This window comes from Leopardus geoffroyi, chromosome B2 (genome assembly GCF_018350155.1).
Source record: "Leopardus geoffroyi isolate Oge1 chromosome B2, O.geoffroyi_Oge1_pat1.0, whole genome shotgun sequence".
NCBI lineage: Eukaryota > Metazoa > Chordata > Mammalia > Carnivora > Felidae > Leopardus > Leopardus geoffroyi.
The window spans coordinates 78,453,878-78,470,000 of record NC_059332.1 but is presented as its reverse complement, the minus strand read 5'-3'; the positions used below and the strand labels follow the sequence as shown (position 1 = coordinate 78,470,000).

General features: G+C 39.3%; 1 protein-coding gene across 5 annotated transcripts; it reads right to left on the bottom strand.

Annotated features, from left to right (window-relative positions):
• Positions 1 to 1,802: 1,802 nt before the first annotated feature.
• Positions 1,803 to 15,561, bottom strand: SMIM8 (small integral membrane protein 8). Of its 5 annotated transcripts, none has more exons than XM_045498966.1 (3): positions 15,444 to 15,561; positions 4,880 to 5,037; positions 1,803 to 2,265 (listed from the first exon to the last, which is right to left on the bottom strand). In XM_045498966.1, exons 2-3 carry the CDS (start codon positions 5,012 to 5,014, stop codon positions 2,107 to 2,109), a joined length of 294 nt encoding a protein of 97 aa, XP_045354922.1. In that variant the 5' UTR covers positions 5,015 to 5,037; positions 15,444 to 15,561; the 3' UTR covers positions 1,803 to 2,106. The 5 variants fall into 5 exon arrangements, with proteins under 5 accessions (XP_045354922.1, XP_045354921.1, XP_045354923.1 ...); XM_045498965.1 differs by lacking the exon at positions 15,444 to 15,561 and adding an exon at positions 15,307 to 15,438; XM_045498967.1 differs by lacking the exon at positions 15,444 to 15,561 and adding an exon at positions 14,909 to 15,071.
• Between the last annotated feature and the right edge of the window lie 562 nt (positions 15,562 to 16,123).

The following is a 16,123-nucleotide window of genomic DNA, read 5'->3' as shown; positions in this document are numbered from 1 at the left end:
ATCAATACACAGCCAGGCAGCCTTTGACACTCTGCACACACAAAGCCTGTGCTGTAACTTGTAACCATCATGTAATAAGTATAATAGTTAGGTTACTTGTTCCTAAAATTCAGTGTGATTCTTCGCTCCCAGTATTTTTCACAGCTGTGCACCTGCCTCCCTGAATCCACTGTTACCTTGGTTCATTCCCATACATAGATGTCACATGGCTGAAGGCTGCTGTATTTCCTGCTTTCCTTCTGTGCTGTGATGGTCTCTTGATAGTTCACCTAAACAGTATCTCCCCCAACAAATAACAACTTATTCTGAATAATAGAGAAATTCTAAAAAATGATGGTGTAATATTAAATGCATAAGTTGAAAACAGAAGAATTCTAATTCTTTAACAGCCAAAGTACACAGGGAAACCAAAAGCAAAATATAATACTTTAAATTAAAAGGCATTTTACACTACTTAAGTGCATTTTAAACTATATGAAGTGTACTATATAGAGAGACATAGCAAAGAAATATTTAGGGCTCAGGAATAAAGTTCTGATTTAGTTGCGTACAGATAACTCAGTTATTTAAGCTCTTTAATATCTACAGACAAGACATAATTACATTTTCATAGAGCTTACAAACCACAATTAAGTACTAGAAATTAAAAATTCACACTATGGTGGGGCACCTGGGTGGCTCAGTCAGTTAGGCGTCTGACTTTAGCTCAGGTCATGATCCCACCGTTTGTGAGTTCAAGCCCTGCAACGGGCTCTGTGCCTGTGCTGACAGCTCAGAGCCTGGAGCCTGCTTTGGATTCTGTGTCTCCCTCTCTCTCTGCCCCTCCTTCACTTGCACTCTGTCTCTGTCTCTCTCAGAAATAAATGAACATAAAAAAATTAAAAAAAATTCACACTATGGTGATAAATTCTGCTTATACAGTTATTGTTATTTGGCAATAATAAATGAAACAAAATTTCATAGATGAGATTTATTACTGAGCCCCAATTATAGTGATTTGGAAAACAGATAAAAATCTACACATGCTACAGGTCCAAAACCCTTATAAGAGAAATCTGAATTATATGTGGTAAACCCAAGAGAGTAAGAAGACCTTCTTTTCTTATTTGTTGGATAGTCCTAGTTCTAAAATAACCATAAGAAAATTTGGTTTTATGTTTGTAATATCATTGTAACATTAATTTACAAAATCTAAAATAGGTAACATTTGGTTGTAGTCAAATAAAAACATCATAGCTCAGTATAATATACTTTTTTTTTTTTCAAAGAAAAACTCCAATTGGGTTATTCTCTCATTTATTTATTTTAGTAGTTGAGTGGGACTACCTTTTCAAATGAAATAAAATTCTGGACCAAAGTAGTTGAAATGGAACACCAAAATATACGAGCCATCTGTGACTCTATAAAAATTATTTGTCTTGGGGGCGCCTGGGTGGCTCAGTTGGTTAAGCATCTGACTCCGGCTCAGGTCATGATCTCATAGTTTGTGGGTTCAAGCCCCACATCACACTCTGGGCTGACAGCTCAGGGCCTGGAGCCTGCTTTGGATTCTGTGTGTCTCTCTTTCTGCCCTCCCCCACTTGTACACTGTCTCTTTTTCTCTCAGAAATAAACATTAAAAAAATTATTTGTCTTGAATGTTGACTGTATGCTTCATAATAATTACAATTATTTTTTTTGTCATAAACATAAGTTCTATGCCAGGAAAAAATGAATGCCTTTCTAAACAGCAAAACAAAACTAAACCCTTAAAACAGTTGCAAATGCACAACTCATCTTAAATATTAAAAATACCATACAAATTTAACAGCACCGGCACTATATTTTTATTATATAGAAGTTAATTCACAAAAACAACTTCCATTCTTAATGGCACTTTCATACAAGGACTTCATGAAAGAAAAATATTGAGAAGCTCTTGCTGTGAACAAAGAATGGGGTAAGGGCTGCAGGATGAGATGTAGTCTAGTGGCCGTTCACAACTGCTACCTTCCTTCCCCATTAACACATTCTAGAACAAGGAGCATGATACTGTGCACTCACAAAGTCTTCCATTAGAAGATTTCAGAGCCTTTAGCAAAGCTCCATCTGCAGCATCCAGCACTGTTAATCCCATTTAGATGTTTTCCTCCTCATATAACTGTGTCCCTCACTATCAATAGCTTCGTAGAGATCCTTTGTATTCTCCTGGGATGCATGTAGATAACCAATATAAGCCACGCAAAGGGAAAGGGTTATCAGTCCAAAAGCCATTACAGGTTTGTTCTGTCAAAGAAAAGAAATTATAAATCCTCATTAAGACTTAGTCATTTGAGGAGACCCAAATATCTGTTGTACTTTCCTCCTGACATACCAAGTCTTTACTGCCACACTAGCATTCCTATGGTGATATTTTCCATTATAACAATTTACCCAGTTCTTTATTCAATTAACTCAACTGCTGATAATTCAGAGATTATAGAAGGCTCTTGCTTCTCCTCTCCAGTCTGTCTCCTGCCTACAGCCTCTCAGGCCTGCATCTTCAGAAAGGTGGTGGTTGGGAGAGGGGCGAGGGAAATGAGACACAGAAATGGGTCTAGTGATCAAGTTTTCACTTTTACCTGTGTGACATGGAGAACTTGCTCAACTTTCCTGAGCTCAAGTTTCCCTACTGGCAAACCTTCAATTAGTTAATCTTATTAAGAAGTGAGGAATGAAGTATAACATGCTATTCTTCTTGCCTGAGTTCATGGATAACTTGCAAAAAGCCTTCAATTTTCATGTCATATATTAAGTGCGGCAAGAATGACAACACATACACTCTCCTCTGGGTACCTACTGTATAACCTTAAGAAACTGTGTGACTGGAGCAGATACTATGCTGTTCTATACTAAGTTTGATTTACTGCTGAAAAGTCCAAGACCCTGAGAGACTAAGCAATATAACTTTGACACTGGGGGGAAAAAAAGCCTTTAAGTATAGGAAAGATGTTTACAATTCCATAGAAATGTTTTGTTTTGTCTAAACTATAACTCAGATCTTCCTGTGTGTTCATGCTCCCCAAATGAACCTTTCTTAGGTCAGTGTGAGTGCGTGGTAGTGATACAAGTTTCAATTAGCATTTTCTGCTTCTGTAATACTTGCTGTATTACTACTATTTCAAATCTTAATCATCAAAAGAATAAAGGTCAAACTTTTCGACCTGGATGGACATATAAGAAGGCCAAAAGCTCAAAGCAGTTTAAATCTATAAATCTTGACATGCACTTGGCAATTAAAACAACATATTAGTTCAAAGGTTTTAAAACATTCTACCTTGATTTAATTACTTGTTTGTTAAATTGACCTGTTTAACTTTAAAACAGTTTACACTGGCAACTATGTTATTAAAATTCTAACCAAGGGGCTTGTGCTGACAGCATGGACCCTGCTTGGAATTCTCTCTCTCTCTCTCTCTCTCTCTCTCTCTCTCTCTCTCTCTTACTCTCTTTCTGTCAAAATATATAAACAAACATTTTAAAAATAGATTTACTGGGGCGCCTGGGTGGCGCAGTCGGTTAAGCGTCCGACTTCAGCCAGGTCACGATCTCTCGGTCCGTGAGTTCGAGCCCCCCGTCCGGCTCTGGGCTGATGGCTCAGAGCCTGGAGCCTGTTTCCAATTCTGTGTCTCCCTCTCTCTCTGCCCCTCCCCCGTTCATGCTCTGTCTCTCTCTGTCCCAAAAATAAATAAACGTTGAAAAAAAAAAATTTAAAAATAGATTTACTAAAATGCTAACCAAAGGGTGCCTGGGTAGCTCAGTTGGTTGAGCGTCGGATTCTTGATTTCGGTTCAGGTCATGATCCCTGGGTTGTGGGATCAAGCCCTGTATCAGGCTCCATGCTCAGTGTGGAGCCTGTTTAAGATTCTCTTTCTCTCCCTCTGACCCTCTCCTCTACTCATGCTCTCTCTCTCTAAAATAAAATTAAAATCAAATGCTCAGTCTATGGGATTTCTTTAAAATAAATGAATGAATAAATAAAATTCTAACCAAATCCAGGGCGCCTGGGTGGCTCAGTCGGTTAAGCGGCCGACTTCGGCTCGGGTCATGATCTCACGGTCCGTGAGTTCGAGCCCCGCGTTGGGCTCTGGGCTGATGGCTCAGAGCCTGGAGCCTGTTTCCAATTCTGTGTCTCCCTCTCTCTGACCCTCCCCGTTCATGCTCTGTCTCTCTGTCTCAAAAATAAATAAACGTTAAAAAAATAAATAAATAAATAAAAAATCCAACCAAATCCAATACATTTAAATATATAATAATTTGATTTTACTTACATTTATTTAAAAATAAAGTTTATATTTATTTTAAAATAAAACTGGTCAAATATATTCAGTAATTTGCAACAAAAATATAAATGATTAGCTAACTCCCTTACAGTGTACTAGTGTATGTTTTGAAATTTTTCATACTTGCAATATCCCTTAGGTAAAAATACAATAAAGGCTAGAATTGTAGTCTATAAAAATGATCAGATTTTCATTTTGTTTTATTTCAGTGAAAGGTCTTATTTATGTAATAGTACCTGATCAAACAATAAAAATTTCTTTCAAATTGGTGCAACTATTAAAATAAAATATTAAAGAGGAATTTCAGAAGTTGATCTATCAAAGTGCAACTGTATTCTGTTAAAGTTCTCAAATACCTCAAAATAATTAGTTTTATATGTATAGAGAAATAGCATTTAAGATTTCCCTTTCACCTGCTTTTATCAGAGAGGCCTTATTAGTCAACATAAAATTTTCATGACACAATCAAATGTGACAGGAAAATAAACACTTTCTATTTCTGATAGCCTAGTTAAACTGAACATAATGTCTTATGTATATTTCTTACGGGTTTAATGATTTCTAGGTATATTTCTTACGGGTTTAATGAAGAGCTCTGGATTCACAGCCCGAAATAAGGTTGTCGTGCGGACTCCTCTGAGCCCTGGGTTTTTAAAGTCTTTCTCTTTGGGTGGTTCCTTTTTAAAGCCGGGAGACTCTGGTGCTGAAGACATCTTGACTAATGATGATTTATTACCTAGAAGTAAAATAAAAGACTTTTTTTTCTTCACAGTTTTTCTGATAATGTTCTTTAAAAAAAAAAAAAAAAAGGCATTCTACATGCATTCCTTTTTTTGAATTCCAGTCCAGATACATACCAAGAGTGATTGCCAATTATTTTATTACTTCATATAACATGTACTTTGTAAATGGTGCTCTAAATTTTATTTGATAAAATCGTTATTTTTGATCTCTTAGAACAAGTGAGGTGGGCAAAAGTTGTGTTCCTACTTTCACAGAAGCCTGGAGAATTGTTCGTGGTCTGAATCACATTGTATCCTGTTATATAAAGAGGAAGCTAAGGGTAGCAGGGGCCAGTGGATTATCCATACCCTTCTTTATTTCCTCCCATTTTCACTCTTCTTCACTTTCCAACAGCTTTGAAAGAACAGTGGCATTTTTCAATTTCTCCTACAGCTTCACTCCTGGCCCATGCTCATCAGCCTTCTTCTGGGGGACCGACCTAAGCATGAGTACCAAACAGTAAGGGTAAGTAGCTATTTTCACTCCTCATTTGCCTGTCAGTGACTTTTGGGAAGGACTGCTCTGCTATCTCAAGGTGAATATCCATTTTCCTCTTAATTACTCTAACTCTATCCTATTAAATCCCAATGTGTCTTTTGGTTTATGGTTCTGCCAGCTGGAGTGTCAACATTTTGTGAATATTTTTCTCTTCTAGGTACTATTAGGCAAAAGCTTATTCTTATCATTCCTGCCACCTAATGCTGGGGAGAGGTGTGGGAGGGTTGGAAGGAAAGAGGTAGGAAAAGAAAGCTTCCCAAGGTGGAAATTAATGACAATGTAACAAAATGTTCTGGGGAAATGCTGTAACCCTACCATACAGTAAATGTTATGAAACAAGAGTCAAACATTCACATTTAAACACTCACTGGGACTTTGTTCATACAAGTATTCTTTAAGTTTTCCATTTTACAGACTTTATAAAGGCAATATTTTTGCAACTTTATTAGTTATGGAGAAAATTAGTTCAGTTTTTTCAAAACTGTCTTTGTTGAAGTGGTTAGTTCATCTATACCACTTAATTGCATAAACACCTCATCAGGAACACCTACTTGGAGGGAAAGGACTTCTCAAGGCTTTCTATACTTGCTAGGGCTTCTGAAATGTTCGCCTGTTCCTATTCCTTCATCCACTGGATGATGGTTTTCATTGTTGTCACGATATTCAACATCACTTTCTGGTTCCACTTCGATATTACTTAGCACTCATATATCAATTTTAGGATTTGCTAACTCTTGGAAAATAGTTCATAGTTCAACTGCCATCTCTAGCCACAAAGTCTTTAAAATCAAACTGGTCTGGGAGATGAGTTTCCCAAAATTCCCAAAATTTCACTATGTGGATGGCTCTACAGACCACCAGGTCTCAGCAATCATGCCAATAGCTTGCTTCATTTTATTTTCATAGTCTTCCCTTCATCATCCAGATTTAGAAAGAGTTGTTTCATCAGTGTGCTTTCACTGTGAAAATTAACCCCCATCGTATGGGTGTAGAATGGCTGTGCAGTTCAATGGGAAAAACTCAACACATGCATGATCTAAGCATAGGAGTGTGTTGTAGGCAGAGCAACCGACTGTCTATCAGCAGGAGGATATTGTATTTTGCTCCTTTCATTCTCTTGCCAGCATTTCTCATTCATTAAATAAATGTCTCATCCTATCGGTATATGTACTGGCTTGGTAATCACAGGGGAGCAAATGAGCATTTCCAAAGCACTGAAGGTAAACTACTTGCCAATGACAAGTAGTCTCACCTTTTCCGTCCAAGATGCATTCAGCAGAATAGAACAACCATCAGTCTTTGTTTACTTCTTTTGCAAAGTCCACCTTGGGCATGACATATATGAGGTAGCAATTCATAGAACACTTCATCAGCATTTCAAACATTAGTCAAGCTGTAACTAGCAATTGTTTTGTTGTTGTTGTTTTATTTCTCTTGTATGCAAGTTACTCATTTTCTCCACTAGAACAGTGTTTTGTTTTGTTTTTTTTTTTACTACAGACAACTTCTGAAACAATTTCATAACATGCCTAGTATTTGTTCAGTCAGCATACACTTGCTTGAAACTCATCATGCCCAAAGGTGGCAAAAAATCCACTGCTTCCTGCTGACCAGGTCTGTCGACATGCCCATTTCCTGTATTAACTTCTTGATACCACACAAAACCAGCTGTAACGGGGACTTGGCATATGCTTCTGCGTTAGGCCCAGAATCCCTATAACTTCCTCCTCATTTATGGCCTTACCTTTCAATAATGTCAACAATACAGGGGGAGGGATGTAAAATTCCTTTGCTACTCCTCCTTTCTTATGAGAACAAACTACTCCTGTTGGTTTCTTTTCCTTCTATGAAAACTGCTAACATTTCTTCTTTCCCTCTCAACCATGAGAGCAGGGTAGACGGTATGTGCAAACGTATTTAGAATTTAAGTAACAAATGGTGGTCACCAGATGCCTAAGCTAGGTGCCAGTGATGTTTCTACTTAAGCTAATAACATGATTGACTGTAATGTGGGGGAAAAAATACCAGAAAGAAGCAATCATTAAAGTGGAAGCGATATTACAGTCTGTAAATCAGCCATGCCCATAAAAAAATGTGAGGCAGGAAACAGTTAACACAATGTCCATGCTGTTAGGACTGAATCACAGCCTCACAGTATACCCCTAATTGAAACTGGGGCATTAGATAAAAATAGTAGGAAGGCCTGAAAAAGCAAATATACAAAGGTAAGTCATTATAACCATAAACTGACAAAGAGACATTTTCCTTCAATTATTGAGAAATTGCTGCATGTATTTAAAACAAAGATAACCAGTAGAATATGGTTTAAAATTGTCTAGTGGGAAGAAAAACAAGGTAATGGGGAAGGTGGGTATAGACAGCACATACTGTAGAGCACAGAAGGGCCCTCAGACCGCAGTTATCACACACACTCTGTGTTGATGAAAATGTGCCAAGAATTGAGGATGATTAACTCAATACTTACCTCAAGTCCAAAAAATGAGAGAGAGAGAGGGAGGGAAATTTCACTATTTTAAAGTCAAAGGGATATAGTAATGTTCGATGTCAAAATTCAACCTATATGAAATGTCTATAAAAACTATAGGGGCACCTGGATGGCTCAGTCGGTTAAGCGTCTGACTTCAGCTCAGGTCATGATCTCGCCGCCCGTGAGTTCGAGCTCCGTGTAAGGCTCTGTGCTGACAGCTCAGAGCCTGGAGCCTGTTTCAGATTCTGTGTCTCCCTCTCTCTCTGACCCTCCCCCATTCATGCTCTGTTTCTCTCTGTCTCAAAAATAAATAAACATTAAAAAAAAATTAAAAAAAAAAACAAACTACAGATTAAGAGTGTTCTAACATGAATTATAATGACTTCATTTTAGTTGCAAGATTCCTTGGTCTCCTCTCTTCCTTAGCAGAACCTGTTTCCTTTGTAACGAATCAAGGAAATAAGCAACCAAGGCAGTATTCCTTATATTACAATCTCCAGACATCCATATTCGCCTTAACAATGCACTATGTATGTTAAACTTTTTACCAGAAATGACAATTAACGAATACCTGGGCTGGGGTGCCTGGGTGGCTCAATCGGTTGACCATCTGACTTCAGCTCAGGTCATGACCTCACAGATCATGAGTTCGAGCCCCGCGTCAGGCTCTGGGCTGACAGCTCAGCTTTGGATTCTGTGTCTCCCTCTCTCTCTGCCCCTTCTCCACTCACGTTCAGTCTCTGTGTCTCTCTCAAAAATAAATAAAACATAAAAAAATATATATCTGGGCTAGAAGCCACAGAAGTGTTTATTAAAGGGACATTTACAAATTAAGGGATTACCTACTACACTATATGCTGTATTTTAAAAGATTTCATATACCATAATTTCCATTGTTTATGATACTTTCTGCAGAGTATATAAGTAACATTTCCCGTTATATATCAGCCTTTTATCAGACAACATTTTCTATTATATATCAGTCTTTAAATAAGACAGCTTGGGGTGCCTGGGTGGCTCAGTTGGTTAAGCGTCCAACTTTGGCTCAGGTCATGACCTCATGGTTCGTGAGTTCTAGCCCCACGTTGGGCTCTCTGCTGAAAGCTCACAGCCGGGAGTCTGCTTTGGATTCTGTGTCTCCCTCTCTCTCTGCCCCTCCACCCGCCCACACTCTGTCTCTTTCTCTTTCAAAAATAAACATTAAAAAAAAAAAAAGACAACTCAATTTTATTGCTTTTTTAATGAGCCACAGTCACCGAAGATGTTACAATAGTTCTCCCAAAATTGTATGAATTTGTTTATACCATCTATTGAACTAACAAAAAAATCTTAAGAACCTTCTATACTTTAAATAAAAAATGTAGGTTACTGAGGCCAAAGTGGGCTTTAGTAGCCAAGAATTTGTTATATATAATAGAAGAAACAAAACACCACAAAATCTTTTCCACGTGTAAAGTTCTTTAGAATCTCTTCACATGCCTGACCCACAAAGATCTACATACATGGCTGGAGCAGAAATTCAAGATATGTTGGTTGAATAAGCACAGTATATAGAGTATAAAGCCTTAGTTGTTTATTCACAGATATGTTCATTGTAAAAACTCTTTGGGAAAACAAATATCTACATCAAAAGTAAACTTCTTTTTTATTGATTTTATTGATTGATTTTTTTAAAATGTTTATTCATTTTTGAGAGAAAGAGAGAGAGAGACAGAGTATGAGCTGGGGAAGAGCAGAGAGAGATAGGGAGACACAGAATCCGAAGCAGGCTCCAGGCTCTGAGCGGTCAGCACATAACCCTATGCGGGGCTCGAACCATGAGCAGTGAGACCATGACCTGAGCTGAAGTTGGAGGCTCAACCAACTGAGCCACCCAGGCGCCCCCACCAAAAGTAAACTTTTACTGTAGAACTAAAAGCTGACTAGCTATTTTCAAGTGCACAGCTAATATAAAGTCCACTTTTAAAAGCTGCGAAACTCATCAAAAATTCAAAGCACAGCAATAATCTATTTGGACATTACCACCCAAATGAACTGTACTTAAGACAAAAGTATCTATCGAACATCTAGCACACTTCTTTCAGAACTTCTTGTCTTCCCATCACTTTCTCCAACTTTTTTCCTTACTCTTTGTTTCCTACCGCAAGTAACCAGCACTTGCTTATTTGCATATGATATTAACCAATCTCTAGTTATACTCACTTTTAAAAAAAAAATTTTTTTTAACGTTTATTTATTTTTGAGACAGAGAGAGACAGAGCATGAACGGGGGAGGGTCAGAGAGAGGGAGACACAGAATCTGAAACAGGCTCCAGGCTCTGAGCTGTCAGCACAGAGCCTTACACGGAGCTCGAACTCACGGGCGGCGAGATCATGCATGACCTGAGCCGAAGTCAGCCGCTCAACCGACTGAGCCACCAGGCGCCCCTATACTCACTTTTTAAAAAAAAAAGTTTATTTATTTATTTTGAGAGAGAGCACAGGAGAGGACAGAGAGAGAGAGAATCCCAAGCAGACTCTTCAGTGTCAGCACAGAGCCTGACATGGGACTGCAACTCACAAACCATGGGATCATGACCTGAGCCAAAATCAAGTTGGATACTTAACCAACTGAACCACCCAGGTGCCCCTAGTTATACTCACTTTCAAGATAGGTTTATTTTTAAGCTAAGGGAAGAAATTTCATGTACAGTGTTTTTTTTTTTCTTTTAATTTTTTTTTTCAACGTTTATTTATTTTTGGGACAGAGAGAGACAGAGCATGAACGGGGGAGGGGCAGAGAGAGAGGGAGACACAGAATTGGAAACAGGCTCCAGGCTCTGAGCCATCAGCCCAGGGCCTGACGCGGGGCTCGAACTCACGGACCGCGAGATCGTGACCTGGCTGAAGTCCGACGCTTAACCGACTGCGCCACCCAGGCGCCCCTCATGTACAGTGTTAAAAAGGGAATCATACAAAACAAACACACAGAGTCTGGCAGGGATGATGGAAACTTGGCATTGCACTGCTCCTGGCTAAGCAATTTGGTGATTAGTTTGTGTATGGGACCACTTGGAAAATACTCCATAAACCAGGTATCCACAGGGCCACCCTGGTTGGTGAAATCTGTCCAGGAGCCCCTACTCTTATTTCTTCTTCATTTTTCCATCACTCATTTCTTGTTCCCTTATTGACAAATGATAAAAAACTGTTGTTTCTAAATTTTAAAGAAATAGAGGATTTTTCATACGTATCTGTATAAATGATGTAAATTAAGCTGCGTTTACTTCATATGTCCCACCCTGCTAAAAAGTTCTTTACCTTTTTCTTCTGCCCATCCTCTTGTGAGGGAAATATGAAGAGATAAAGGGTGCAATTCCATGAGGGTCATTCACACCTCAAAGTGTGAGGATGGTGCCCTCCTGGAATTAATAATACACAATGTGTGAGGCTGTATAAGATAGTCCAAGATAGTGCTAGACAGAGTCAGGACTGGTCATTTTTTTGTTTGTTTTGTTTTAAGTAGGCTTCAGCACAGAGCCCAATGTGGGGCTTGAACTCACAACCCTGAGATCAAGACCTGAGCTGAGATCAAGCAAGAGTCAGAGGCTCAACTGACTGAGTCACTAAGGTGCCCCAGGACTGGTCATTTTTTGATGATTTTCCTTCCTTTAGCAAAATTCTTCCTCAGGGGGATGATCCAGAATGTATCTGGCAATTGACATAAAACAATTCATTGACCTAAAACTGGCATGACTGTCTATATTATACTATATATGGAAATTAGACCAAGATAAAAAGACTATGAGTTACTTTAGGGAAAAATTTAATCTTCAGGTATTCATTTTTGAAATCAGCATCTCAATAGGAGATGTCAAAACAGAATTATCAGAATTACAGCATGTTAGTGAGAAGGAACCTTAGCAATAATCAGAGCCTTTCCTTTAACACTTAGGGAATTATATAAACCTAACCAAAAAGATGAAAAATCTATACAATGAAATCTATAGAAAGCCTATGAAAGAAATTGAAGAAGACACACCAAAAAATGGAAAAATACTTCATGCTCATGGACTGGAAGAACAAGTATTGTTAAAATGTCAATACTATCCAAAGCAATCTATATATTCAATGAAATCCCTATCAAAATAACACTAGCATTCTTCACAGAGCTAGAACAAACAATCCTAAAATTTGTATGGAACCAGAAAAGACCCCAAATAACCAAAGTAATATTGAAAAAGAAAACCAAAGCTGGAGGCATCACAATCCCAGACTTCAAGATGTATTACAAAGCTGTAATCATCAAAAAGGTATGGTACTGGCACAAAAACAGGCCTAGATCAGTGAAATAAAATAGATAACCCAGAAATGGACCCACAAACGTATGGCCAACTAATCTTTGACAAAGCAGAAAAGAATATCCAGTGGAAAACAGTCTCTTCAGCAAATGGTTTTGGGAAAAGTGGACAGCGACATGCAGAAGAATGAACCTAGACCACTTTCTTACACCATACCCCAAAATAATAAACTCAAAATGGAGGAAAGACCTAAATATAAGACAGGAAACCATCAAAATCCTAGAGGAGAAAGCAGGCAAAACCTCTTTGATCTTGGCCACAGCAACTTCTTACTCAACATGCCTCTGGAGGCAAGTGAAACAAAAGCAAAAATGTACTACTAGGACCTCATCAAAATAAAAAGCTTCTGCACAGCAAAGGAAACAATCAACAAAACTAAAAGGCAACAGACAGAATGGGAGAAGATATTGCAAATGACATATCAGATAAAGGGTTAGTATCCAAAATCTATGAAGAACTTATCAAACTCGACACCCTAAAAACAAATAATCCAGCGAAGAAATGGGCAAAAGACATGAAAAGACGCTTTTCCAAAGAAGACAACCAGATGGCTAATAGACACATGAAAAAATGCTCAACATCATTCATCATCAGGGACATACAATTAAAACCACAATGAGATACCACCTCACACCAGTCAGCATGGCTAAATTATCAATTCAGGCAACAACATGTGTTGGCAAGGATGCAGAGAAAGAGGATCTCTTTTGCACTGCTGGTGGGAATGCAAACTGGTGTAGCCACTCCGGAAAACATTAAGGAGGTTTCTCAAAAAATTAAAAATAGAACTACCCTATGACCCAGCAATTGCACTACTATTTATCAAAGGGTTACAGGTTTGCTGTTTTGAAGGGGCACATGCACCCCAATATTTACAGCAGTGCTAGTGACAATAGCCAAAGTATGGAAACAGCCCAAGTGTCCACTGAGGGATGAATGGATAAAGAAGATGTGGTATACACATACAATGGAATATTACTCAGCAATCAAAAAGAATGAAATCTTGCCATCTGCAAGTACATGGATGGAACTACAGGGTATTATGCTAAGCAAGATAAATCAGTCAGAGAAAGACAAGTATCATATGACTCCACCCATATGTGTAATTTAAGATACAAAACAGATGAACATACAGGAAGGGAAGTAAAAATAATATAAAAACAGGGAGGGGGGACAAAACATAAAGAGATTCTTTTTTAGTATAAAGGCTGCCAAAGTGAGCACAAGAGACTCTTAAAGACAGAGAACAAACTGATGGTTGCTGGAGGGGCTATGGGTGGGGGGATGGGCTAAATGGGTAAGGGGCGTTAGAGAGGCACTTGTTTGGATAAGCACTGGGTGTTATACATAGGGGATGAATCACTGGAATCTACTGCTGAAATCATTATTGCACTAGATGCTAATTAACTTGGATGTAAATTAAAAACAAATTAATTTAAAAATATTTAGGGAATTATAAAATTGACAAAATAATAATGAGATATAAAATACACTTGTTATTTTAGTTTCATATACCATCCTATCTTAATATGTAAGAAAAAACATTTGAAGTCTGGAACAAAACACCTTAAAAATAATTTAAATTAGAATAAACAAGTTTGGGTTAGAATCAGAGGGATTTATGTCTTGAGAGGAGGTAGCATAGCCTCAAATTACAACTTTATTATTTATAAGCTGGAGGTCTTTGAATAAGTGACAACCTCTGTGGGACTCAGTTTCCACCTAAAGGGGTAAAGTTATCTTACTGCATAGAACTGCTCTGTAGATTGAGATAACATTTTTTTTAGATAATATTTTTTTTAAAGGATATAACAGATGTTCAGTAAATGGTCGCCATTATCTGCTTACCATCTAGTCCAATTCTTTTTTTTGTTTGTTTGTTTGTTTGTTTTTAATTTTTTTTTCAACGTTTATTTATTTTTTGGGGGACAGAGAGAGACAGAGCATGAATGGGGGAGGGGCAGAGAGAGAGGGAGACACAGAATCGGAAACAGGCTCCAGGCTCTGAGCCATTAGCCCAGAGCCTGACGCGGGGCTCGAACCCACGGACCGCAAGATCGTGACCTGGCTGAAGTCGGACGCTCAACCGACTGCGCCACCCAGGCGCCCCTGTTTTTTGTTTTTTAACAGAGAAACCTAGACCCAAAGAGATTGTGTCTTTGCCATTAGGAGTAAGATAATCCAGGTCTCTCAATGTCCAAGCCCACCCCTATTCCACCACTTGACCTCACCTTACTTCAAAATCGATAAGACGTTGCATCTACAAGTTATTTCCAGAATTATGAAACATAAAATTGCAATCACTTAAATGTTTTAAATGGATTCCGTATTTGTTGTTTTTGGTGTAAAAAAAAAATACTGTTTAAAAAGTATCTTTCCATCTCTTGAATTTACTTTACCTGAGTAAGGGAGAAAGATTTTCACAATGGCCTAGTTACAATCTGAGGGCTGTAAAGTATTATTAAGGTCTACTCCCCTCCCCATACTGTGGTGCCTACATTACAGCTGGTTATTTCTCGAAGACAGATGCATCTGAAGCCTCCAGAAAAAGAAACTGAATTCAATTAAGTTTCAGACACCGTGTTGCAAAGTGGAACATAAGACTTTAACACAGTTACTAAAGGAAAGAGCACCTCCAGTGAAAACAATTACAACACCATTTCCCCCTAAACAGGAGTTTGGTGAGCAGGGACACCAAGTGACTGTACAGGAAATGGGAGAGTTCTTGGGGTGGAGGTGTCCATGGATAGAGCACTGACCAGAGGCCCGGGCTCCTAGCACGTTAAGGGGCAGGAAATAGGTCCTGTGGGGCCACAGATCCCCGAGACCGCTCAGAGCGCCCACGGAGTGCCGAGGGGTCGGGGTGCTCGGGAGAACGCCGTCAGGTCCAACGCACCTGGGAGTAAGGCCGCAGGGCGGCCGGGCCCGCCAAGACCTGGCACCAGCGCGCGGTGGGGCTGCCGTCCTGTTCCTGCAGGCAGCCCGCGGCCCCGCCACCGGTCACCCGCCGCCGAACACCTGCCCCGAGGTCACTTGCTCCCTCTACGCTCCGCCTCGTCTCTGCCTGCGGGAGAGAGCGGCCCAGCGCGCCCAGCCGGCTCAGCGCCACAGCGGCCCCTACAGCCTGGAGGCTGTGACGCCTAGGCTCGTGGGCTGTGGGACCCAGGCCAGCCCTGCTTGGGTACCTCCTACGCCCTGGGGCCGCCTGCGGATTTGCCGGCTGGAGTTTGCAAGGGGCGTGTTTAGCGTCTTCCTTTTTTACCTTTAGTTTTCAGCCTCCTACGGTTCAAATAACCTTCCAGTTTCATGTGTCTGTGTTTTGTATAAATAAAAGGAGACATCACCTAGAAACATATACATTTGTTTAATGGAAGGGGAAAGCTTTCTGAATCGGGGGAGAAGGCTGGGATTTGGTATCCTCCTTGCCCAGATTTTAGAGGCACAGTCATTCAAATGTGCAGTTAATACTCTGCCGTTCTACTAGTGCCTTGACATTTCAAGATAGAAGACATTTGTAGCTATGGTTGTGATAAGAATAGATAAGGTTATTGGTCTGCACGTACTTTCCCGATTTTAAAGTTTGTTGGTATAGCAGTTGTATTAAACAAACAAAATAGAATAGCAGTATTACAAGAGGCTGGGAGAGACGCTGGTCCTTGTCTCACAGAGTGGAAGAATGAATCTGGTGGATAACAGAGAGTGAGCAAAGCAGT